Below are 25,876 nucleotides of genomic sequence, written 5' to 3' on the forward strand. Positions count from 1 at the left end.
TACCACCAAATCCAGCAAACACAATTCCGTTGTGTCAGAGGTTTTGTATTATGCAGGATCTTACCCGAGTTGTCTCCTGTCCCAACATCATCTGGTCCCTGGCGGAACGAGGTGGATCTCTGTAAGGTTCCTTTGGGCTGGTGTTTGAAGATAGAAGACGAGAGCTCTTCTAGGGTACAACCCAAGAGGTAAGCTGCCTTCTGTGCCCACTCGTGGCGTGCAAATTGCTTCCGGCCCGCTGTGAGATGCACAGGGACAGCATAAATACCATGTTGAATGAAGCAACACTAATGACTGTGGGGCTCTTACGGTATCTGAGAGAAGTCTTACGCAATTCCGCTGATTACATCATTTACATACTGCCATGCTAGCTTTAGAATACAGATTTGTGGTAAAGATCTAAAAGTTTTGATGAAGAAGAGCAGTGGTTTTCACCTGGTTGATCACAAATTAGGCTGCAGGTTAGTTCCGGTCATGGAGGATAAAATGCAACTAACTAGGAGTATGCTTATTTAGAATATCAGTTTTGAAGGGCGGAGAAACTCTTTCCTTATATTTCGTTATTCAAATTTGTCATCCAGTCAGTCACTGGTATTTTGATGCAAACCCATCTGTTACTTGGTAAAGACCTGCCAAATTAAGCAGATGCCATGGACAGGCTGTGTGACATGTCCTCATCCTCCAAAAATCATAAAGATAATATAAAAGGTAAAAGAAATCCCACAAGAGATTGGATGGGTTCAAATGAAACAAAGACGAGTTATTGGAAAAATTACAAAACATCAGTGAAAAATATTAATTCTGGGCAATGATTAATCGCAATTAATTGCATATAAAATAAATGTTTTTGTTTATATAAAATATATGTGTGTACAGTGTATATTTATTATTCTATATATAAATACACACACATGAATGTATACATTTAAGTATGTTTTGTTTATATATTAAATATATTTATATATAATATAAATTATATGAATAGAAATATTCACATATAAATAATATTATCACGATTAATCTACTAATTATTAAATGCCCAGCACTAGTAAATATATGTCATGTTATTAATTTTGTATAAGGCTTTGCATATAAATCTCATGATTATTAAACATAGATATCAAATAAAAATCTAATTATATTTGGCTGAATATATATATACCGTACGTATGTATATATATATATTTTTTTTTTGTACAAGCTATTTTGGTACCATGTTGATATTCAATGTAAATTTGGACAGTCTAGAGAACCACTGACTACATAAAACTCTCACTTTCAGAACTGATGATTTCTGTGAGTTGTAACGTTTAGACATCACAGAAAATGTGTCAGCTTTTTAAAATCTTTTGAAGGCTTTCAACTGTTTCCAGCGGATATTGCTCCGACTGACCTCAGAGCAAATCACAGAGTCCTACACAAGAAGAGTGACACACAAGCTGCAGTGAGGTTGCCGCAACCAGAAGAGGTCGCAGAGAGAGACGAAAAACAACGCAGGCCTCTGGTGGAATAGATGAATGCCAAAAATAAACAAGAACTGAGAGTGAACAGGCTTTTTGTTTGTGTTTGCGTCTTTACAACAGAAAAGCACTGCAGAAATGAAAAGTCTACAACATGGAGAAACATCAGAGAACGTGAGCCTTCTAAGAAAACAAAGTTACGATGCTCCCCTCCCTCACCCACACATATTCCCACCAAAGTTTTATCTAAGCTTCAAGACTAAGACATGGTTATAAACCTCTGAAAGAAAAGAAGCCCAGCAGAGAAATGAAAGAAGACGACAATAAGAATGCAAATGGAAATGTCTGGCAACTACGATAACACCCATACACACACACATACACAAATGAGGTGTTTGCATGTTGTGCTGATATACAATATTCATGCTCTTTACCTTCATCAGCCTCTGCTTTGTAACAGCAGCATGCAACATGCAAGTAGAGAAGAAGAGGTTAGAACATGACAGACATTTTTCAATACAAACAAGGAACCACAAATGCAATCGTTAGCACACAAACTCTTGCATATACACACATTATTTGCTCTTTCATGCATTTTCAATAGGCATTTCCATTGCATATTAGTTGTCAATTAGTAAATGACCAATATGTGCTTTTCCAATGGCTGGCCAATGAATTGATATAATAGCATATATCAGGACTAGTAAAAGACTTAATGGTAACACTTTACAATAAGGTTCATTAGATAACATTAGATAATGACTTAAGTTAACATTAACTAAGTATGAACAGTAGTTTTACAGCATTTACTTATCTTTAAAGTGAATTCCAACATTTACTAATACATTATTAAATTCAAAAAAAATTCTTTTTAACGTTAGTTAATGCACTGTAAATTAACATGAACTAACAGCGAACAACTGTATTTTCATTAACAAAAATTAATAAATACTGTAATAAAGTATTGTTCAATGTTTGTACAAGTTAGTTAATACATGAACTAACATTAACTAATGGAATCATACTGTAAAGTGTTACCGACTTAATAGTGACAGTTTTTTCATTTTGTATATTTTTAATTGTAGAAATTTTTCTCCAAATATATTTTAAAAAGTTATAATAATATTAATAATAGTTCATAATTATATTTAAAAAAATTAAGTCTATGTTCTTGAAATAACATGTACAGGTTACATTGTAATTTTTTATTTTATTTTTTAAATGTGTAGAATAATAATGTTGCTTTAGGTTTTGTTTTTTTTAATAAATGGTTTAATACCATTTATGTTGCATAATTGCTTTTGTTTATTGGGTTTATTTAAGTAGCTTTGGGCAGTTAAATGAATACATGTAAATGATGCAAGTCTGTAATAAAGTATGTTGTATTTTTTGGTTATGTACTGTACACTAACATTCATTTGGGGGAAGGGAAGGTTTCTCAGTTTTTATCATTGAAAGAGGTTTTAATTATTGTTTTATTGTATGTATCAAATCTAAAAACAATCTCTTATGCTTACCAAGGCTGCATTTATTTGATCAAAATGGAAATCATTATAAATGTCTTTACAGTCACTTTAATCCATCCTTGCTAAATACCAATATTTTACAAATTCTTATTGTTCCCAAAGCTGATACCTAGTATATATCAAGCCTAGTGTTCTAGAAACAATTTATCACTTTTTACAGGTCCTTGCCTGTACTAAGAAGAACAACAGACTTGACCAAGACCAAACGTAATAAGGCAGAACAACACTGACCCCTGCTGTACGCACAGTCATGTACGACTGAGTGACAGGAGACAAAGACATCTTTATTAACATTGAATATACTGTCCTGAAAGGAAAACGTGCTGCTAAAAAAGCTTTACAAGTTATGATGTTTGATGTTATATTATGGTAGTCTTTAGTTCCAACTCAGAACACTAGCAGTATCAGTACCTCCTGTCAGAAATAAGGTGTTCCCACATTTGTCTGCAAGAGACACGGGAGGAATGCAGGTACAGAAAAGAGTACCAGACTAGAACGAACGCATCCACTGCAGATACTGAGCAATTCAGTGACTACAGTGACCATACACATTACATACACATTAAAAACAGACCAATGGTTCAAATCCAAGTCAAACCTTTCCAACACCTTTTATTACTGGATAATTTGTAAATAATAATTTTATAGAAATGTAACTCTCTATATAGCAATTTTCTATGATGTTATAAGATACATCAGACACCCATTAGAATATTCCCAGCTATTTCTGAGTTTCCCACGACTGTGGACCCTAGAGACAGCATGTAGACAGTTCAGTTTGGAGTCTGGTGATTAAAAGTTTCATTAATACATCCTCCTCTGACTGCATGAGGGGGAAGTGATATCACAGACTGTGAATACGGAGCCATCCATCCTCATTAGAGCTAAAGAAACCCACATATCTTTAAACTCCTCAAAATCAAACTGTTTTCCTGAGCTGCTTGTCGCTCCTCTGTTTGAGCTCAGTAAGCAGACAGCAAGTCTGCCTTAATTAATAAAGTCTGTTTCTGTGCTTGTTAGGCGTTTTGAGCATTTTATCTCATTAAGGCTTTTTTTGAAGCTTTCCAGTTCTGATGGGTAAAGAGAAAGTTGTCGAATTCTTTTGGGTCGCTAAATTAGCACAGAGACAGCAATGTGGGGATTAAAGGGGAAGACTCGGAATCAAAGCAAGCTATTACATTTTCTAAATACGTTTTGTTCGGAGTTTATGCGGAGGTTATTGGTGACATCGCATTACCTTTCGTGGCCCCCGCAGCTCCAAGGTGGTATATGGCTCCAAGGATGAGCCACAGAGCTTTCTGTTCATCAGAAGAGATGCCCAACACCTTCATAGCTGCCTGCAGTTTAGTGAACTGCTGTGATGCCTTTTGCTTGTCCTCAGACTGCGTATACACACAAAACAAAAAATATTAGATGGGAATTTTAGTAAAATAAAATAAAATAAAATAAAAACTAACCTTAGTTTGAGGCACAATTCCAAAAGCACTGTTCTCTGCAAAGTGGTTAAAATGCAACTCCGTTCTGCAGGAAAATAGAAATACGATCAAGTTATTAAATTATACAGCTGTTTTACAGATTTCTTCAATCGTGCACTCATTCTGGGAGCAGAAAAAGTTGGGATCAAACTAAATTACTGAACAATGCACATGCATACAATTATTGTGAGATTACCTGAGTGTGTTGTCTGCTCCAGCCATCATGTAATAAAAAACATTAAAAGTGGACTCAGTCTCTGGTCTTTTTACCACTCTTAGCTTCTCCAGCAGCATGGTCTACATATAAAAGAAAGAGAACGATAAGTCTTAGTGAAATTATCAAGATATTACAAATGAACAGAACTATTACAAAGGAATTCTAAAAGGGTAATTTTTTAAGTATTGTACCATCAATTGATGAAATTATTAAAACTCTTAAAACTATTATTAAGATAACATTTACATGATGCAGTATTATTATTTTCTGAATTAAACAATTTTATTAAAAGGGCATTAAAAGGTAAAAGGGTGCGTGGATAGCTGAAGCATTGCCATTTAACTACAAGTCTTAAAATTAGTACAATTTGCACTTTATATAGCTTCGATATAACCCAGTATTAAATGGACAAACCTGAACGGAGGCTGAGGCCACCTGACCAGCCTGGTCAAAATCCAGTGAGACGATTTGGGAGAAGCGGCTTGCATTATTGTTCATGGAGGTGGCACTGTTTCCAAAGGCCTCTAAGATTGTGTAGACCGCTTGCCATTTCTCAGCTGGAGGAGACACACATTCATATTTAACTCAAGGACTCACTCTTTAACACTGACTGCACTAGAAGACAGGATCCTGCATACAGAGTGGAGCATACGGAGATAACATCAAGGCATTAATGGTATAGTTGATGAGCACTGTAGTCTTCATTAGGTCATTATTGACCAAGCAGGGGTTGAGCAGGCCTTGATGACAGCTAATTATCAGAGTGCTTTAGTGGGCATCATTAGCACAGCCCTCATCTGTCACCCTCTTCACAGCGCTTACACTCTCACCACGCTACACAAACCCATTTCCAGTGACCGCATGACACCCTTCCATTCACCCTTAACCACAAGCTGTTCAAGCTTTTCAAGCACATGGTGAGATACTATGCAGCTAAAAATGGGAATGCGTAATGACCATATTATATTGGCCAATATTAGCTTGGTTACAAAAGAAAAAAAAGTATCTGTTATTAAATTCTAATGTTTTTACACTGTGTTGCACTTTTACAAATGTACGAAAATTTCAGATTGGAGCTTAAATTAAATTAAAATACCATTTTAGGTTACCATTTTAGAATCATTTAAATAAAATCAAACACATTTATGTTATTAAAGTTTTCATGTACTGATTTATAATATTCTAAGCAATCAACATTTGCCAAAGAAATCTGGTGCAGCCCTAGAATCCCATTTAAAAATGCTCTTGGCTCTTGTTTCTGTACCAGTAAAGATCTTTCCAGCGCTGCCAGCGATCGAAACCAGGTACTGGACTAAATGTTGGCAGTTTGTGGTCTTGCCACTGCCGCTCTTTCCCAGCAGCACGATGGACTGGTCCTGTCGTGTTGTCAAAAGGTTTCGGTAGGCGGATTGGGATACTGCATATATATGAGGGGCTGTGTCTTCTCGTCGACAGCCTTTGAACATGTGCATCACCTGAAATGACAGAGAAAAAAGTAGTCTTCTAAAACACTGACAAATAGGGCTTGATAATAATAACAAAGTACAGCATTTTCTTTACTCAAAAAGAAAAAGTGTGCTTAGTTACAGGGAATACAGCATCATCTTTTCTAGATTTAGGCCAAATGTAGCCAAATGAAAATAATTAACAAATGAAAAAATCCATCAACACTTTAAAGACATTAAAATTATTTTGTAATATATTTAAAACGGTTTTCTTCATTGTATATATATAAAAAAACACTACTTGTATAAGATTGCGTTTTTAGAATAAAAAAAAAAGCAAGTCGAGTAGGCTCACGTCGCATTTTATTATTACATTCAGAAATAATGTAGGCTGAAATGCCGGTAAAGCAAAATGTTTACAAACATTATAAACACAGTTATTAGTTTCTCTCCACAACAAATCCCCTAAAGTTAATCCTACTCAATCCAAAAACAAATTAATTTAAGGTGAAATTGATATCTATTTCTCTCATTCGACAGGAATCCAAATGTTTACATATCCGTGATGTATCTGTATGCTAAAATATTATTTATTACAGGCTAGGCTTTGTACTTTCATCAATGAAAAACATCATCGTTAACATCGGCTATATCAGCACAGTGAGGCGGGGGCCAAGCTGAACGCAACAAATTCTACAACGGAGCATTTCACTTGCTGGATGCGTCAGCTCACATTAAATGGAACGATAAAATAACATTATTAACTGGTAAATGGCCATTTAAAATTTCAGATTCTGTTCAGAACAATAAATTTGATTTTGTTTCTGTTTCTAGTTTTGTTCCTGTTAAAATTTAGTTCATACCTTGAACCTGTTCACAGCCCTGCTGACAAAAACATTCATTTTCTTTCTTTTCATCACCTGAAACTTCTAACACATTCATTTTCTTTATGCATCTTGCCCAAGAAAAACAAAAGCCTGTGGGCAAGCTTAATGAAGATCATTGTTTGGAAAAACTAAATACACATACTAATGATCTAATAATCTCAATGTATTACAGAATGTTTATTTTCTGTACAACAGAAAAGTCAATAATGGAAACCTTAAAGCCTCAAATGTAAAACCCATGAACATTAATTTTCCAATGAAAGGAAAATCAATAGCTGTTAATTTGAAAAGAAAGTAAGCGTAAACCATCTTTCCAGCACAAGTCCAACAGCATTTTCACATATATCATAGTTTCAGCTTTAGAATGCAGAAAACGTTTATCACGGCACATAATCAGCTTGATCCATAATGCAAAATCACATAATAAAGACCAGTGACCGAAATTAATTCTCTTCTGGATTGTAATTACATTTTATGGGTAGTGATTTATCTTGCATAAAAACCAATAAAGCTCATTAGCGACTTTTAGTTGCCCATTTCCTATTGCGTTTAACTGACGAAGGGAGAGTTGTAGAAAATATTGTACCCATAATGCATTGCTGCCACAGGGAACAACTCTGTCTATAAATTGCACACAGTCAGAGTAGAATATGCATTTCATAACTTAGATCATTATGTGAGTATTCAAGTATTTGTCGCCTACTGTTTAATGAATATTGTGTATCTGGATACTGCATGGTAAAGAAAGAAGCATATTTGAATGTAAAAGTAAACAAGGGCCCTCACCTTCTCTGAGTACATGGAGGGGGCGCTAGTAGGGTTGATGATCACCATGTTGGGCCCTGCGTATGTGTGGATGAGATTTCCTCCATAGCGCTGGCGCAAGGAGTGCATGACACTGGACTCATTCAGGTAGAGCAGAGCTGCCAAGTCCTCACAGCGGTCAAATGACGGCGGGTTCGCCTGGATTGAAGGATTCAAAATGTTAAAGAAATGCAAGAAATCTGACTAGTGATTAATGGAAAGAGTTTTAAAAAATAGAGTACGAGGTTTAAATTGATGCGATTTAGCCATAATAGCCTCAAGACTTCATGCCAAGTCTTTAAAGCAATTTAAAACTTGTCAAGCTCAACTCTGGATCCAGCTTAGCAATTCCCTCACTGAACAGATGGTTCAAAAACTTGATTTGAGGTCAGCCTTGACATTATAGAAATCATCAGCTCAGAGCTGTCCTTCACCGGGAGGTACGGCTGTGCCAGGCAGGAAGTGAGTTGATAATATTGCCTAGCATATGCCTCATCAAGGCCTAATAGTGAAAACTCCAAAAAAATAAAAATTCTCATTGAGACGATTTTATTAGACTTCTCAGTGCGTTTATACAAGTCAATCTGTCTGTTTAAAAAATTAGGCCATATCCCACCCGTTTCTCTGTGACCCATATCCTGGCATAATTTTCTCTCACCCTGTGCACGTTACCCAGGGCCCACCTGTGCATGTCTAACCCTCACGTGGCTCTGGATTCAGGCCAGATAGTAGAAGAGTTCTGCAAATAACCCTGTACATGAGCCCTGCAGAGCTGAAGACTCATTAAAACACACACAGCTACTCTGCTGTTGATTCCACAGCACCACAGTGAAGGGTATCTTTGTTTTTTTGTTGTGATTGTGCAATGTGAACCGAAGGTGATGAAATGAGATGAGATGGGATTGTGTGCTGCATTATTTTCTATTTTATTTTCCTGGCTACACTCAAAAACCAGCACAGCATGGTTAGTGTAAACCTCATCATGAACAAAATGACTCTTATTAAGGAAGTTTCTTCTAGTGTATCACACAAAAGCACTCACAAGTGTGTCAAGTATAAATCAGCCTGACAAATAATTTGCTGAATCTCTACAGTTAGAATTTCTAATGCACTGAATCAAGTAATTTTCAACTCTAAATGAAGCAAGAACTGTTTGTATAGGGAAGTTCACCCAAAAATGAAAATTCTCTCATAAATTACTCACGCTCATGTCTTCAGAGCACAAATTAAGACATTTTGGATGAAATCCAAAAGCTTTCTGACCCTGCATAGACTGCAACGAAACTGAATTGTCTAAGGCCCAGAAAGGTAGTAAAGACATTGTTAACATCAGTGGTTCAATCTTAATTTTATGAAGCTATGTGAATATATTTTGTACACCAAGAAAACAAAAATCATGGCTTTATTTAACTTTATTTCTTCTCTTCAGTGTCAGTTGAAATTACAATTAAACCACTGATGTTACATGGACTATTTTAACAATGTCCTTACTAACTTTGTGAGCCTTGAACATCTCAGTTACATTGCTGTCTATGCAGGGTCAGAAAGCTCTCGGATTTCATCCAACATATCTTAATTTGTGTTTCGAATATGAATGAAGATGTTACGGATTTGGAATGACATGAGGGTAAAAAATTACTGACAGAATTTTAATTTTTGGGTGAAGTATCCCTTTAAGGTTTGCATTATTAAATGGTTGTTTAGATAGCAACATGTAGATATGGATAAAATATCTATTTTCAATTTAATAAAAACATTAAAGCATTAATGTCACATTATTATGGAAATAAGAGAGAACTAAATGAATAGAGAAGTCCTGCATGTTACCAGAGGGTTCAGTTGTGACAATTATTAAGCATTCTGAGGTCAAAAACTCTCTTAAAATTAAACATAGATGGATCGTTCAAAACATTATCTGTAACATGCATGCAGAAAACAGAATTTTTCATTTTTACTATGAATTAATTATCTTATTTGTGCATACTAAAACACACATCATCAGCCAGGACAACTGACCTTCTCGATGTCATCCTCGTCCACGTCCAGTACTGTCCCATCATGCTCCAGTTTGATTTTCACTTTCCCCTCTGGTAGACTGCCAGTCTCTGTCTTCACCACAGTGGCTGTAAAGAACACCAAAGAGCACTGGGATAAAACATTTTTATTTCTGACTGCGCACACAAGATCAAAAACAAAATTAAAAGAGACTTCTAAAATTCTAGTGCTATTAAAGCGCACCTTATTGTAATAGTAATGAAACTCATATTAAGTAATAAATAGCATAAAATCTAAATCGAGCCCATTTCCTATCTTAAAAAAATGTCCCTTGTGTTCTGTAAAACATCAGTGCACACTATTCTAAGGAGGAACATTTTCCCATAATCTTTCATCAAAATGCAATAATGTTCTCCGCCTCCAAAATGACTTTCTCTTCCACTCTAGCTCAATATTCTATTTTCACATAGGAAGATTTCAAATTATAGAAGTTAAAGGAGTAGAAAATGCCATTTCCTGTTGTCTTCAATTTAAAATAATACTCTGAGTTCATTTTGCATGGCTTTCATACTAACCCAGAGAGAATCCATCCTTGTGGACCAGCCACACCTTCTCTGAACCATACCATGCTTGCTCTGCAGCGATCTGCTCCTCTGTTTTCACCTGTGAAGGAGAGAAACAACAGTCAAACTCATTATTTATGGCTTTACACAGACCTTTTGAACAGGAACATCACTGATATGCTTTAAATCCACTCCATGCATTAATTTGTCCACACTTATCAGAGGAAGACGGTTATCATTTAATGACACAAAATTTGTCTTTGTTCCCTGATCGGAGACCTCTGCTGACAGAATAACAATTAGAGTACAAAGAGGTCCCAGATCAGTCCAAAAAAAACATAGTATCCCAATGTCTGCAATGGGAAATGAGATTAAAATTCTTTGGGCTGTCATGCAAGATGGGAAGAGTTTAAAGGCAGGTGTAAATGAAGCCAACTCGGGCGTCAAATGATGGACGGGGTCAGATTACAAGCCTGATGTTCTGGTTGTCTGGGCATGTCTGATTCCACTGCACTCATGCTTGAACATGAACTCTGTGAAGGGCTGACAGTGAGAGATAGTATATCAGTGATCCATTGATTGTGTTCCAGTTCACAAGCTTCTCCCCTCTGGTGTTTGGTTAGTAAACAATGTTATAATTATAGATAAACCGGTACACTCTACAAGTACAGTGGCATAGGTGAAGGAAAGGTAGAAAACACTACAGCACTGTTAATAACAATCCAATGCTAATTAAATGTTAGATGAGTCCAGATTGTCCGTTTTGCTCTCTCTGAGTGTCTCTCTCAATCATGGCTCTACGACTGGGGTGTTCTCAATGAAATGTGATGGGTGTGAGCACAACACTCCACAACACAAAGGCAAGTTTGACACGACAGGTCAAGGGTGGGATAATGCAGGTGAACTACAGTGCACACAAAGCAGAAAGCAGACCTTAGGATGGGCGGCAGCGGCATGGTCTGCCTTTAGGATTGCCACGGGATCCTCCTCCACCTGTTCCTGTGAGACGGCAGGTCGGCATGAGGGGGCAAGAGCAGCGTTAGACATCATAACACGTTATAACGTTTAATAGCAGTTTAATAGCCTGCCTCAGCTCCACACACAGAGCATCTAAAGCATCCTGTGAATAAAAAGGGTTATTGATCATGTACTATATATGAGCGTAAGGCACTATGGTCAGCCTACGGAAAATAAACATTTAGCATTACAAATTCTACATGGGGTGTATGAGACTATATTCCATTAAAGATATAAACATCGCTGCACACAACACGATTTGTTTTAACAATTGCATGGTTAACACAGAAAGGTGATACAAGGATATATAAAAGACAGTATGTTGGTGATATGAGGTAATGCATAAATGAGGTAATATTCAGAGCCTGGGGCATGAGGAAACAACAGGGATATTCATAAATCAAAGTCTTCACCGGTTAGAGCGCATATCCACTGCTACTCACTTATAAGCTGATGAGTGGGGCAGCAGAAGCAAATGTTTCATGCAGTTACATCTAACCCTGAGTCGCCATGCATTGCATTAACACTGGTTTAAAACAATCACTCATACACAATAAACAAGCAGGCAATCCTTCTATCAAAGATACTGTAAGATATACAAGTAAATCAAGTTCAGTTAGCGAATCCAACAACATATTTATCTTATCTATTTTAGGTTGATAACATGAGCACAAAAACATAAATAGCCTTGTATGTGGGTGGGGGTGGGTTAGAAAGGGGAACAGAGAGCTTACACTCCAACAGGCCACGCGAGCGCACACTCCGACCAAGACATGGAGGGGCGCAGTGGGGGAAGAGCCGTCCCCAGAGGGGCCCTGTACCTGAGATGATGCAGAGGCACTGGCCACAGGTTCCAGCTAGACCAGCCAGCCAATCAATCACAGCCACAGAGACAGCGATGGATGAGAGAGAGAGGTAAAGATGAGACATGTATTCACAGATGAAAAGACAGCAGGCAGATGGAGGTGAGATGGGCATGCCTGAACCAATGAAAAACTGTTTGCGAGATAATAAAGTTGTACTGCAGCACATAGCAAAAGCTGAAAGTACATGAGATGGTGATATAGGAAGGACAAAAATGGACTATAAAAACATGGGGTTTAAGAGACTTATCAAAAAAGCTACAATGACAAATAAGCTCAGTACCCTGTTGAAAAAAACTGCATATGCTGGTTAAAGGGTTACTCCACCCCAAAATGAAAATTTTGTCATTAAATCACTTCCCCCATGCTGTTCCAAACCCATAAAAGCTCAGTTCGTCTTCAGAACGCAATTTAAGATATTCTGGATGAAAACCTGGAGGCTTAAGTCTGTCCCATAGACTGCCTAGTAAATAACAGTGTCAAGGTCCATAAAAGGTATGAAAAGTCGTCGTTAGAATACTCCATCTGCCATCAGATGTGCAATCTGGGCTATTTGAAATGACGGGTAAACTTTTTGTAAGCGAAGAAAACAAAAATAACGACTTTATTCAATAATTCCTTTTGTCAACGATCTCCTCGGAGTCACTCCATATCACCGTGCTGTGTATGCCCTTCTCTGTCCTCCATGCCACAAGGATGCGCTATTTTATTTCAAATCAATGCTAAATACACATAGAAACAGTGCATCATTATGGCGCGGAGGACACAGTAGAGCATAAGCAGCACGGTAATATGGAGTGACACAGAGGAGACGGTTGACAAAGGAATTATTGGATAAAGTCATTATTTACTAGGCAGCCTATGGGACAGTCTCAAGCCTCCAGGTTTTCATCCAAAATATCTTAAATTGTGTTCTGAAGATGAATTGAGGTTTTACAGGTTTGGAACGACATGGGGGTAAGTTATTAATGACAACATTTTCATTTTAGGGTGGAGTATCGCTTTAAGTATGTTTTGAAGCATGGCATCTGGTTAAAGCTGGTCCTTAGTTGGTCATGAGCTGATCACATACCTAACCAGCATATGCTGGGTTTTTTTTAACAGGGTAGGACATCAGAGCAGATGTCGGAGCTATTTCAAAGAGGGGAAAACATCTATTTATTGGTCTTGTAGCAGAGCAGCCCATAATACAGATTACAATACAAGCCCTCTTCCAAAACCAAGTGAGCTGCCTTGTTGTTTACTCTCTACATAGACATATATCCTCTAAATATGAACCCTCAAATTAATTAATTTAAACCCTCTGTGGTAATGGTCTCTTAAACAGGACATACACAAGTACTGTAACGTGGCATAACCATTTTTTGCTAAGTTAACAATATGCTACATTAACAAACAAACAGTTTAAAAAGTTGGGTAAAATAGATTCTAAATATGAGTTTTTTTATTTTATTTTTTTTTTTATGAGAAAGAACATTGCTGAATGCTTTTCAAAATGAAAAGTTTGAGGTAAATGTCCTCAAACTGGCTTCCATTTTGAAACTTGGGGGGAGGCTTCATAAATAAATAAGCTGAGTTTGAGTTGAAGTTGAGTTTTTGTCTAAGGCTAGCTTGTTTAAAATTTTGTCTAAAGAGATTTATGAAACTGTCATTACAGTGTCAATGTAGGCAGGTTCACTATAGTTTGGAATAAAGCCATAACTTCTAAAGAAACAGAGTTTGTAACCATGTGATGCAAAGGCATTATGTAGTTGCTCTGCTTACAGTAATGTCTTTATTATCCTTTGTCCTCATTAACAATGTAGTGTATTAAACCCTTTCCCCATGAGAATTCACTCGGCATAAGTGCTATCAAGCTTTAAAGAGCTTTATTTATAGGTCTACAGCCAGTGCAGAGATAAAGCAAATTTTAGCATCAGAGAGAGTGAGTGAGTCAGATGAAAAAGATAAGAAAGCAGAAATTAAGACAAGAGGAAGAGGAGGAATGAACAGGCATTACAGGTGCAGCGAAGATCCTCTCCAGCCGTCTCTGTGCTTCTTCTGTGGGACTCAATGGCAGACTCTCCTATAGGTCAGACCACCAAGAAGAGGTGAGTCTAACTCAAACTATGCACATAGCTTTGTTATTGAGTAGTGTTATATAGTAGCCAACATTAATTTATTCAAAAGAATAAATTGTAAAAGCTCGACACAGAACTTGACTGAAAGCAAAGGCACGAGTGTGCATGTTAGCCATGCTACATTCCCTTCCTGCAGAGCTGAGCCAGCGTATCATCTAACTGCTGCAGAGTGTGATCTTAATAAAACACACACCTTTTTGGACAAGGCTGGTAGAGAGGGTTTAGAAATTCTCCCAGGAGAAGGTCTCCCTGGTTGACTTGGTGGCATATGTATGGCTGTCTTCACCTTCAAATATTATGTCCAAACCACACACAAAATCACAAACGTATTATTTAAAGGAATGAACACCGAAGCTGGTAACCATGCAACCAATTACAAATTAGTTTCCTCTGATCTGAAATACTAGAACCAAACCACTCCAAAACAACCATCACAACAGTATGCTTTTGCTACACAAAACCAGTATCCAATCCATAAAATCTATTGTTCATGATCTTACAAAAGTGTAGCTCCATTGGTTGCAATGGGTCTACAATGTACTGTACTTAGGCGTACAATGTATTTGGAAAACACAGCCCTGTTAAATACAAAGAGATTAGAAAGGCAACTCAGGAAAGAGTTAGAAGCCTAAGAAAAGGGTGCAGTCAAACAACCAAAAGTATGCTTCTGAGAGTTACAAACTTTTCTGAGATCTATAAACCACTAGGATAAATGCAAAGAAAATGTTTATGAAAAAAGAAGGTACAGACTACATACAGACTATATACAGGTTCTTAATACTTGGTATCTTAGTACTAGAGGCACATGCCATTCACATTAGTGCACTCCTCACGCAGTTAAGTGAAGTACAGCAATCCATGCAGCCAAGTAAACGGTCTGATCAATACCTCTGGTTTCTTTATAGGCATCTGTTTATTTGTGGGAATGAACCCTGAGGGAGGGGCAAATGGATCTGTTTTGGGGGCTGGGGGGTTACGGGTGTTGGCTTTCCCAGAAACAGTTGGAGCAGAGGTAGCAGCTGATTTGGGATCAGCAGGTGTAGAACTGGGGATAACAGGCAATGTTTTGGGATCTGAAATAGGAGCTGTAGGTGGAGAAACAATAGGAACTGTTGGAACAAATCTAGCAGGAGTCACAGGAGAAGGTTTTGAAGCAGGAATAAAGCCTGCCGGAGGGGCAAGAGTAGATGGTTTTGAGGTGGGGCCAAATCCTAAGGGTTTCGATGTAGGAACAAATCCAGATGGAGGAGAGAGAGGGTTGGGTTTTGAGGTTGGGATGAATCCTGCTGGTGGTGAAACAGGAGATTTAGGAGTCGTCAATGTTGCAGCAGAAGCTGAAGTCTGTGGCTCTTGTTTTGGAGTCTGGGAGGCCTCTACTTTCGGCACAGTTTTAGGTGCTAGTCCAGAAGTTTCTTTATCTTGAGATTTGCCTATAGGTTTCACATCCTCTTTTTCAAGAGGCTCATCCTTGCGGATGCGTGGACGGGGTTCCCTGGTCCTACCTCGTGCCATTAAACTAGTCAGTCCAGCAGCTATATCATCTCTTTCCTCTTTCTTTATGGAATCATGTCTGAAGGAGAACACGGGCATCTTTACAACTTTTGGAACAGATGCTGATTCAGGTTTCGGTGGTTCTAAAGCTGGTTTAGGTGGTTCTGGGGACATGGCTGCAGGGGTTGTTGCTGTGTCTTCTTCAGCAGGAACTACCCTCCTAACCACTCTGCGTACCACCTTAACCACCTTCTTATGGGTCCCACCCTGCAAATCCTCTGTGAGCTCTGGTTGACTAGCACTAGCGGTAGTCTTAACACTGCCATTGAGGGTACAATTCATTTTGCTTTCTCCATTCAGTAAAGGTTCAGGACTCAAGGGAGCTTGGGAAGGCTCAGGGCTTTTGAAGCGCTCCGGCATCTTTGGTACTTCAGACAACTTTCTGGTTGCCATCTTATCTCTGTTGGGTGAGGGGCTTTTGACTCGCCTGAATTGAGGTTGGGACTGGATCTCTGTGGGTGTGTCCCGAACAGGCTGAGGACTTTTGGCACGCAGAAGGCCTCTGCCAGGCTCCAGGCTGGGCACTGACTGGGAACGGCTACTCAGGCTGCCATCACTGTCAGACTACTCACCCAGCAGGTACGGTAGATGTAGAAAAGTTAATGTGGAAAGATCATTGAAAAGAACTTTAAATGACATGATTACAGATCTCAAAACACTGTTGTTTTCAATTATTTCCTCAACCAGCACATCATGCAATGCTGTATTCTTGATGTTGGTTTCTATGCACATATTCCTGCTTCATTCACTGTTCTATGAGTGTGACCAATCTGTAAAAATATCTATTATTTTTGGAAATGAAACCTATTCAGATGGCTACCTTTCAATAGTAAATGCCATACATATTGTACATTCTCACTAAAAGACAAAGCAAAACAAAACCATTTGGCTACCAAACACAATTAAATAGGTGAAAGGGAAGTAGATTAGAATATTGGTTTCTGTTAACATATTATACAGACGTTTGTATGCATAGGAGAAGAGAGATAGCAGAAGAGGTGAACTATCGCATTAATTCACTTCAGTGACTTTTGCGCTTAAAATTTCTGCATGGAGCACCTCTCCAAGCATGCATTTGTACACTCAGACTGAAAGTACACCCCGTCTTGCTCCCTACCATGCTGTCTCTTCACTCCTACACACATATCCAGGTTCGATTTTCTGTGTTTTCACATCGCTAGCATTCATTATGATAGGAAAAGATGACGAATATGATTTTTTTATTTTTATTATTCAATTACTCAGTATTCAAGGACCTTAACAATTCAAATCATGCTGAGATACGGAGTCAGAACTTAAGGTGGTTTACTGAAATGTATTAAGTTTGTTTATTTAGGCTTTTGATTTAACCACCAACCTCCCGCTCAGACAAAGCACAGCTGGTGATGTGCAACATCTGCACATCAATCAACAGAACAACAAAGAATCGAGCAAACCATCTTCAAGTCAAGATAACACCATTTAGAGGCAAATTACCATATAGCAAATGTAAAAGTGAGAAATCAATGGTCCAAATGCATTGAATAAAATATGCTTTCATAAGTCTAATCTAAATCTAATCTAAATCTAAAATAATTAGCGATTCTTAAATACTCATTCACAAAGTGGTATGCTGTTGAAGCAGCAACAATTCTGTATCCTGTGTCAAAACACGTAAACTTAGAGCTAACAGGATAATGTTCTGCAAATAATAACTTCAAATATCTAATTAGATGTGTATCAACAGGTGCATCCCAGTAAATTAGAATGTCGTGGAATGTCATTTATTTCAGTAATTCAAATAAAATTGTGAAACTTGTGCACACAGACTGAATTAGTTTATGTCTTTGGTTCCTTTAACTCTGATGATTTTGGCTCACATTTAACAAAAACCCACCAATTCACTATCTCAACAAATTAAAATATGCTGACCAGCCAATCAGCTTATCAACTCAAAACACCTGCAAAGGTTTCCTGAGCCTTCATAATGGTCCCTCAGTTTTGTTCACTAGGCTACACAATTATGGGAAGACTGCTGATCTGATAGTTGTCGGAAGAAAATGATTGACACCCTTCACAAGGAGGGTAAGCCACAAACAGTCATTGCCAAAGAAGCTGGCTGTTCACAGAGTGCTGTATCCAAGCATGTTCACAGAAAATTGAGTGGAAAGAAAAAGTGTGGAAGAAAAAGATGCACAACAAACCAAGAGAACCGCAGCCTTATAAGGATTGTCAAGCAAAATCAATTAAAGAATCTGAGTGAACTTCACAAGGAATGGGCTGAGGCTGGGGTCTAGGCATACAGATGTGTCAAGGAATTTGGCTACAGTTGTCGTATTCCTCTTGTTAAGCCACACTTGAACCAGACAACATCAGAGGTGTCTTACCTGGGCTTTTTGAAAACCAAAGTCACTGCACTTTTACCAAAGGATTTTGGAGCACTTCATGCTTTCTTGCCAAAGCACCAAAGGTTGGTTAAATGACCATGGGGTTGGTGAGCTTGACTTGCCAGCAAACCCACCAGACCTGAACCCCAGAGAGAATCAGCGGGGTATTGTCAAGAGGGAAATGAGAAACGAGACCAAAAAATGCAGATGAGCTGAAGGCCAATGTCAAAGAAATCTGGGCTTCCATACCACTTCAGCGGTGCCACAAACTGATCACCTCCATGCCATGCTGAATTGAGGCAGTAATTAAATACCAAGTATTGAGTACTTGTAAAGTAAATGAACATACTTTACAGAAGGACAACAATGAAAAATGCTTTTTTTTATTGCTCTTTTGAAGTATTCTAATTTATTGAGAGTGTGAGAATTGGTGGGTTTTTGTTAAATGTGAGCCAAAATTATCACAATTAAAAGAACCAAAGACTTAAACTGCTTCAGTCTGTGTGCACTGAATTTATTCAATACACGAGTTTCACAATTTGAGTTGAATTACTGAAGTAAATGAACTTTTCCACAACATTTAATTCATTGAGATGAAACTGTAAGGACAAATAGACAAGAGTGCTTTTCAATTTGCAATTCCTCTCTTCTCTGTGCGCAGTAATACTTCATTTGTTAGTACACAGAATATCTGGGCACTTACATTGTCTTTTGAACTCTTGGTGATTGGATTGTTCTCTTCTTTTATCTATAAAGGTCCGTGTAAAAAGGTCATTAGCATTTGATTTAGGACAATAAGTCAATGCTAAGGTTATTATGCAGATGTATCCAACACATTTCATGCAGGGCTTTTTTGAAGACCAAAAGTTAAGCAGCAAAAAAGAAAATGTTGAAACCTAATAAGGCACCAATTTACAGTGCCATTTGTAATTAGACATTTTAAGCAGTAGCATTAGTTTACGTTGGTGTTCAAGCCAGTGGCAGCTTTTCAAAATGCAATCAAAAAAGCTATTGCAGAAAGCTGGCGAAACTACACTCTCCCATGACGTTGAATCACACTGGTCATATTTAAACAGCGATTAGTGTTTTCCATTTATCCAGAAAACATACACGCATGCCTTAACCAGAGGATGTTAGCAGCTGTGTGTTTATGAACCATGCACACGGCCCCCCTGTGCAATGCTACAGAGAGTTGTAAAAGTGAAAACATCGATGCATTTTCATGCACACCACCTAGCTGATGCCACACAGTGCAAAAAGATGAAATTTGAGAATGGAACATCACTTTCCTTTTTCTCCCAGAAGGAAAAGCGTGATGAGAATGCCATGCTGGCAAAGCTGCTGTCATGGGCTGGGCCGGGGAAGGGTTTGATGAGGATGGGAGGGCGGGATGAAAGGATGAGTGACAGATGAAGGGACCAGCAGACAAGGGGCTGGCACAATGGATGCTGGTCTTCACAGTTATGTTATGTGAGGTCACAAACTTCAGGTAAATAAGACCCACAATGCTGGAAAGAAGAGGAGGTTCTTGGCTCTGTTGGGTAGAAAGAAATTATTAAAAAGTGGGATTTGCTCCAAGCTGCAATTTATTTCATCAAGACATTAAACAGGGTTCTGAACTTGCTGACATACTCCATATTAGAACAAGAGACATATGACAGACTTATGGGGGGTCAAAGAGAGCTCATTGTACAGCTGCAGTCTGATTTCTATATAACCGAAGGCTTTTGAATTTAAATATTCCTATATATCAAGGAAAAACTATGTAAAATACAACAAAACACAAAACTATATTGTGAGTCTAGTGTCATCTTAAAGGAACATTACACCCAATATTAAATATCCTTAAAGGTCTGGTCACTTTCATTCTTCAAAACATTTACTTTTGTGTTCCACATGTTCGAACGACATGATTAAAAATTTCCTTTATAAAAGGACAACTGTCAGAGAGTTTAGTAAACCCCTCACTATCACACTTCTACATTGTACAGCATCAGCTGCATGGATTATTCTGGGATCCCCCACTAGACCCGTCTGGTGTGGCTGGCTGCCGTCCTCTCCTTTAACCCCATATCTAGATCCCCACCCTGAACTCCCCTGAAGCCCTGACGCCACCACTGACCCTTCACCAGGCCTTCCAGCCAACAGACACACTGAAGCTATATAAAGTTACCCATGGCGTGCTTATCTATTAAAAGAGCTCTGTCATACTGACAGCACAGACTTTTTATAAGAGTTACCACATTAAGGGCATTAGGCAGCCCACATCACTGTAACAAAACCAGAGACAAACGGATAACTTAAAGAGGAACATCAAAATATTAACATCAAATATGACCATAATTATATTGTCGTAAAAAGTAGAAACCCAGGGATTTACATTCTCTGAAATATTATATACTAAAATATTCTAGTAATAATAGCAATATTTCAATGTGTAAGATTCACAAAAATACTGTTAATGGGTATATTTATCTGCTAGATAATCCCTGCAACCCCAAAACAAAGCAGATGGCCCTCCTTTTCTTCCAATGGGCAGCAAATGCAACTGGATATACGTTTGTAGCATGTGTGATTAATATTGTTAATAGGATAACGTATATTATTTGTTTATTTATAACAAGGCAAGGCTACACACATAGCATATAAAAGTGGTCAAAACATAATAGAATTAAACAGCTTTAATTGAGGACACATGATTACACAGCATTTCTGGAGGTTAAAAGCAATTATTCAACCAATAAAATTCAATTCATTTCTAAAACCAAATTATAGTTCAACTGAGAAATGAAAAAACGTATACCGAAACAAATCCAAGTCAGCAACAGCAATTTAGCTCAACAAAAGAGACAAATGAACAGCTGAAAGTTTATGGCAACATCAATAAAAGCTTCAGCGGACAGACTTCGAAGCATATGATCCAATTACTCTATACACAAAATAACCCCCTGACGCCATCTATCAAACACTCAACACTCGCTGAATAGAAGAAAAACTTTAAAGCAATTGAAAATAGCAACAAAAGACCAAAAAATTAGGCCCATTTGAAACGGAGTAAAATAAACGAGACACCTGAAATGGCACTACCTTTTTCCACAAGAGCAAACCAACTCGCTTGTATTGAGCATTATGGCCTTCAGCCCTTAACCTCAGAAATGCAAATCCAGTGCCCCATTCCGGTCTCAAAATACCATATTACACAGCACAGTCCACAATCCAAACACTAAAGTATGTAAAATCTCTTAATTTAATTCACCTTTTTTTTTAAGTGAACCTGCAAAACTTACTAGATTTATCATTAGCACCGGTTGGTCCGGTCATTGCTCCTGGCGTGCCATCACATTCAAGCCTAAAAATAGATGACAGAGCAGGCCTGAGTCCAGACTGCAGCAGTACTAGAAGCCCACAGACTCCACAGGTCTAGATCAACATATCTAACGTCTGTCACCTTACCTGAGATCTTTTGCAGCAGCTCCAAACACTGAACACTGCTCCCTACCAAGATCAGAGAGCAGTTGAGTGCCAACCAAAGTGGTGGGACACGTTTATGTGTGTGTTCGAGACAGAGACAGTCCTGAGAACCAGAAGACCCACGTCACATTAACCGGCAGCCCTAGTTCTGAGAGGTGCAAAGAGATAGGCTATTCCTGACTCTGCTCTGTCAGAGGAGGAGGAGGGAGACAGCTGTCGTGGTAGAGGGTCGGGAAGAGGCTAAAAATAAAACCCCAAGTACCACCACTGAAACACTCCTGCTTTCTCCCCACCCCCAAAAATGTAGGCCAGGCGATGGACAGATCCACAGTTGCTTCTTCTGCTCAGCTGCTCCAGAGCAAACGTTGGTCCAGTGCAGACGTGCACAGGTTTCAAAGGACAGTACGAAGCTCTCAAACTTTAAACGACGGTGCAAACTTTGTTGATGTGGAGCGGGCATCAAGGCAATGAGCGCTGGATAAGCGTTTTTCTGTTCTCGGTGCGATACAGAGGTGTAGGGTGGAGAGGGGAAATAGAGGAGAAAACCAGAAGCGCTGAGAGAGAAGGTTGAGGAAATGACGCAAGGCCTTGGCACTTCCTACACCGAGTGAATTCAAAAGAGCAGAGCTCAGTGGAAATAAAAAGCTGCCGTGGCTCACACCTAATGAACACGTATAACAGTGAGAGAGACGAGCTGTGCACTAAAGACTGACTCTACCAGGGACTCCGGCCGTTCCAAACCCCTGTTAATTTCTCTTCTGTGGAAGCAAAATATTAAGAATATCTTCCCCCTTTTTACATATAAGGAAAGTGAATGGAGACCAAGGCTGTCAATCTCCAAAAATCACCAAAAAGCAGTCCATGAGACTTCCAAGTTTGGGGGTAGGAATTAAATGCGTGACACTAAAGACTTTTACATTGTTACCAAATATATATATTAAATAAATGCTAAACTTTGTTAAATCCTGAAAAACAATGCATAATGGCTTCCACAAAATATTAAGCAGTACAACTGTTCTGAACAAGAAAAGAAGAAAATTAAATATGCATATTCAGCTTTGCCATCACAGGAACAAATTACATTTTAAAATATTCACATAGAAAAAACATCTCACCGTTTTACTTTTTTAATTGTATTTTTAATTCATAATTCATAAGAGACTTAAAAAAGAAAATACAGAAAACATCTTATCCCAAAGTTTTGAATGGTTTAGTATATCTTCTAAGACTTCTGAAGAAATAGCTGAGTGTAAGAAACAGACCAAAATCATCTTCCATCCAGCTGAATTTGTAGGATTTTGAATCATAAAACAGATTCATATGACGTATCTAATGCAGCATGTCTAATACCGCACGTCGCATGGATTTTTATGGTGTTTTGTAATATTCTGGAGCTTGACAGCCCTAGTCACCATTCAGAAACAATATTATGAAAATAATCCTAAAGAACTCCTACAATAATAATAATAATAACAATAATCACCTTTGGTATTACACAGAAGAAAGATTTGCAGGTTTATAAATGACATCAGGGCAAGTAAATGAATTTTCATTTTTTGGAGTGTTCAAATGTTTATTTAGAGTGAGTCCTAAAGTGCATTGGATTAAGCTTTACTAACACTGTCAGTTATTGTTCTTATAGTCTTTGCATCTGCATTTAATCAAAGTACGATAAGCATATAAAGACCTTTCTTCCTTAATCAACAGGAAACTGCAGTGCACAGCCGAGCTCTGTTGTTCTTCATTGTCCATGCTCTTAGCCAGGAATCACTGCCAAAATCAATCACTTCCTCTATGGAGAGAGTAGGGGAAGTGCCTTTTCATGGCTGTAACACCATAGCCTGCCACTAGGAGGCGAAACTTCCTGTTTTAATCCTCTATGTCTGGACATTCACTCTTACAAGCACAAGAGGGCGCTGTAGACCTTCTTAAAAGTGGCCTGAAGCCATCAGTGGTCAACACACCCTGTCAAGGGAGGCTGATTGTTTTCACCTCTTTCACTTGTGTACTTCTCACTCCCACTATCATTTTTCAGGTAGTGCAGATAATAGTGTGGGGATTCTGTGTCGTGCCTCACATCCAGAAATGGCCCCGCGGGAGGTGGAGGTGGTGATAGCACAGGCTCTGCAGATGGTGCTGGTACAGGCCTGTGGCGGCTCGGGGTGTGGTGCCAGGAGTCTATGCTACAGCACGCCCTGAAGAGGACACCGCGCACCCACACGTGTCTGTGTGGATTAAAAGCCCACTACGGCGGCTTGCAGGGCTGTGTGGGAGATCACAGATGAGGGGGAGGGAGAAACAGACTGAAGCGGAGCTGACTCTGCAGTCGGATCCGAGAGAAAAACGGCATTCGGATTGGTCAGGAATGTGAGCTATGAGGCTGTCAGATGGGGATAATGAGAGGAGTATTGCCAGGAACAAACGAGAACAACTCTCACCTCTGCATAACACATCACACACACTCTGTCAGCAAGCGTAGGACAGGGACATGTCAGCCTGCACTCTGATGCCTATTCCACAGCCTGTCCAAACCAGAGATTCAATATTCTCCTTGTAATGCTGGACCACAACTACAGAGATTTTTTTAAATGTAAAATGATACAAAGTGCTGAATTGCATTTGTATTATTTAACATCGAGGTCTATATTGCCTATTCTATGTTCGAAAAATTAAATATGAAAAAGAAATTCCGCAAAAAAAATATTAGCACAACTGTTTTCAACATTGATAATAAGAAATGTTTCTTGAGCACCAAATGAGAATTAGATTTCTGAAAGATCATGAGACATTGCTGAAACTTAAAAAAAGTAAATTAATCAAGGGCTCTGACAAAAAAAAAAAAAAAACTCTTAAAATGCTTTTTTATTATTTTAATCGGCAAATTAGCTTTGAAAATTACTGATACTGATAACCATAAAAATGCTTAATATCAGTCGACCCCTAGCTTAGATTTGTATTAATATTACTTAATCATGTTTTTTTTTTTTTTTTTTTTTTGAAAAAAGCATAACACAGTGTACGAGTAGCACCCAAAAATTCTGAGAGAAGTACTAATAAGGGAAATCATTTTTATAAAATGTTGAAAAAGTTCACATGTAAAAGATCGACAAGTCATTTAACTCTTAAGGGTAAGCTCTTGGCTCATGTCTTTAGGGGCACAAACTTGCTGAGTTTCTCTAAAGTGCCAATAAATCCACACTGGTCATTCCCAGAGTGAATCCAGACCCAAGATCAAAGCCAGGATGGACTCTGGGGCCTTTAGCAGGTCTCGGTCCAGCTATCAAGCAGGCAAGACTGAATAAGACTCATTGACATTTTAATTATGGCTTTTTTATAATTCATAGGTCATGCTTTATAGTAAATGCTTATGGTACATTATTTGCTATACAGCAAAAAGAAAAAATCCAATTAAGCCCTGATAGATTCACATGACCAATAACTAATTTAAGGGAAAATGTATTTAAGTACAGAGTGATGTCTACTAGTCATGAGGAGCAAGTTTACTATATAATAAATAATGCCCAGTGCAATTACAGTGCCACTTGTAAAAAAAAACATAAAAGCGAGTTATGCTCACCACACATGGCTGCACACAAAATCTCCACCACACCCAGACAAATTCTCTATATCATAAATGCAAATCACCTTCCTGTCTCTAGAAACAGAGATAAATGCATTAATCACAGCCCAGACTGTACACAATCCCCTCAACGCATCAAAAAACACGTCTACATACACAAGCAAATGTTGATCATAGATAAAGCGAGACCCTAAATCAATGACGTGATGGTCAGTCCACAGGGTGTGACCGTGTTTACAGAGCTCAGCAGAGCTTGTCAAAGGCCCTGACATCAACCAGAGTCATGTATGAGCCGATTACAGCCAAAAATATCTCTGTAAACCAAGATCAGCAGAACCCCTGCATGGACACACCGCAGTGATAGGTGACTCAGTGGCAGAAAAAAAGGTAGATTTACCTAGAAATGATGAATAACGTATGAGGAGAAAGTACCTGCCACAACATCGGCCCATGAAGAGAGAAGAAAGACTGCATGTACAGAAGATGAGGGCATATGAGAGCCCAATAGAGATATGGAAAACACATACTGAAAGAAG

The 25,876-nt window shown here is 38.4% G+C and overlaps 1 protein-coding gene across 22 annotated transcripts in view; it reads right to left on the bottom strand.

Moving 5' to 3' along the window:
• Window positions 1-25,876, bottom strand: part of myo18ab (myosin XVIIIA b) — a 100,668-nt gene that overhangs the window by 49,019 nt on the left and 25,773 nt on the right. For 3 of the 22 annotated variants that reach the window (XM_026282271.1, XM_026282266.1, XM_026282267.1), the window contains exons 1-18: window positions 21,743-22,653; window positions 19,579-19,823; window positions 18,993-19,037; window positions 15,261-16,487; window positions 14,566-14,658; window positions 14,252-14,317; window positions 12,124-12,246; window positions 11,306-11,371; window positions 10,385-10,472; window positions 9,831-9,937; window positions 7,797-7,973; window positions 5,943-6,153; window positions 5,093-5,235; window positions 4,658-4,758; window positions 4,444-4,507; window positions 4,224-4,368; window positions 1,895-1,909; window positions 65-238 (exon numbers count right to left, since the gene is read on the bottom strand). In XM_026282271.1, coding sequence (XP_026138056.1) covers window positions 65-238; window positions 1,895-1,909; window positions 4,224-4,368; window positions 4,444-4,507; window positions 4,658-4,758; window positions 5,093-5,235; window positions 5,943-6,153; window positions 7,797-7,973; window positions 9,831-9,937; window positions 10,385-10,472; window positions 11,306-11,371; window positions 12,124-12,246; window positions 14,252-14,317; window positions 14,566-14,658; window positions 15,261-16,487; window positions 18,993-19,037; window positions 19,579-19,617 — 2,884 coding nt within the window. In that variant the 5' untranslated portion in view covers window positions 19,618-19,823; window positions 21,743-22,653. Of the gene's footprint in view, window positions 1-64; window positions 239-1,894; window positions 1,910-4,223; window positions 4,369-4,443; window positions 4,508-4,657; window positions 4,759-5,092; window positions 5,236-5,942; window positions 6,154-7,796; window positions 7,974-9,830; window positions 9,938-10,384; window positions 10,473-11,305; window positions 11,372-12,123; window positions 12,247-14,251; window positions 14,318-14,565; window positions 14,659-15,260; window positions 16,488-18,992; window positions 19,038-19,578; window positions 19,824-21,576; window positions 21,639-21,742; window positions 22,654-25,876 lie in introns of those variants that run through there. The other 19 variants (XM_026282288.1, XM_026282287.1, XM_026282272.1 and 16 more) reach the window with 16 other exon arrangements.

The sequence above is a fragment of the Carassius auratus genome, chromosome 15 (genome assembly GCF_003368295.1).
Source record: "Carassius auratus strain Wakin chromosome 15, ASM336829v1, whole genome shotgun sequence".
Lineage (NCBI taxonomy): Eukaryota > Metazoa > Chordata > Actinopteri > Cypriniformes > Cyprinidae > Carassius > Carassius auratus.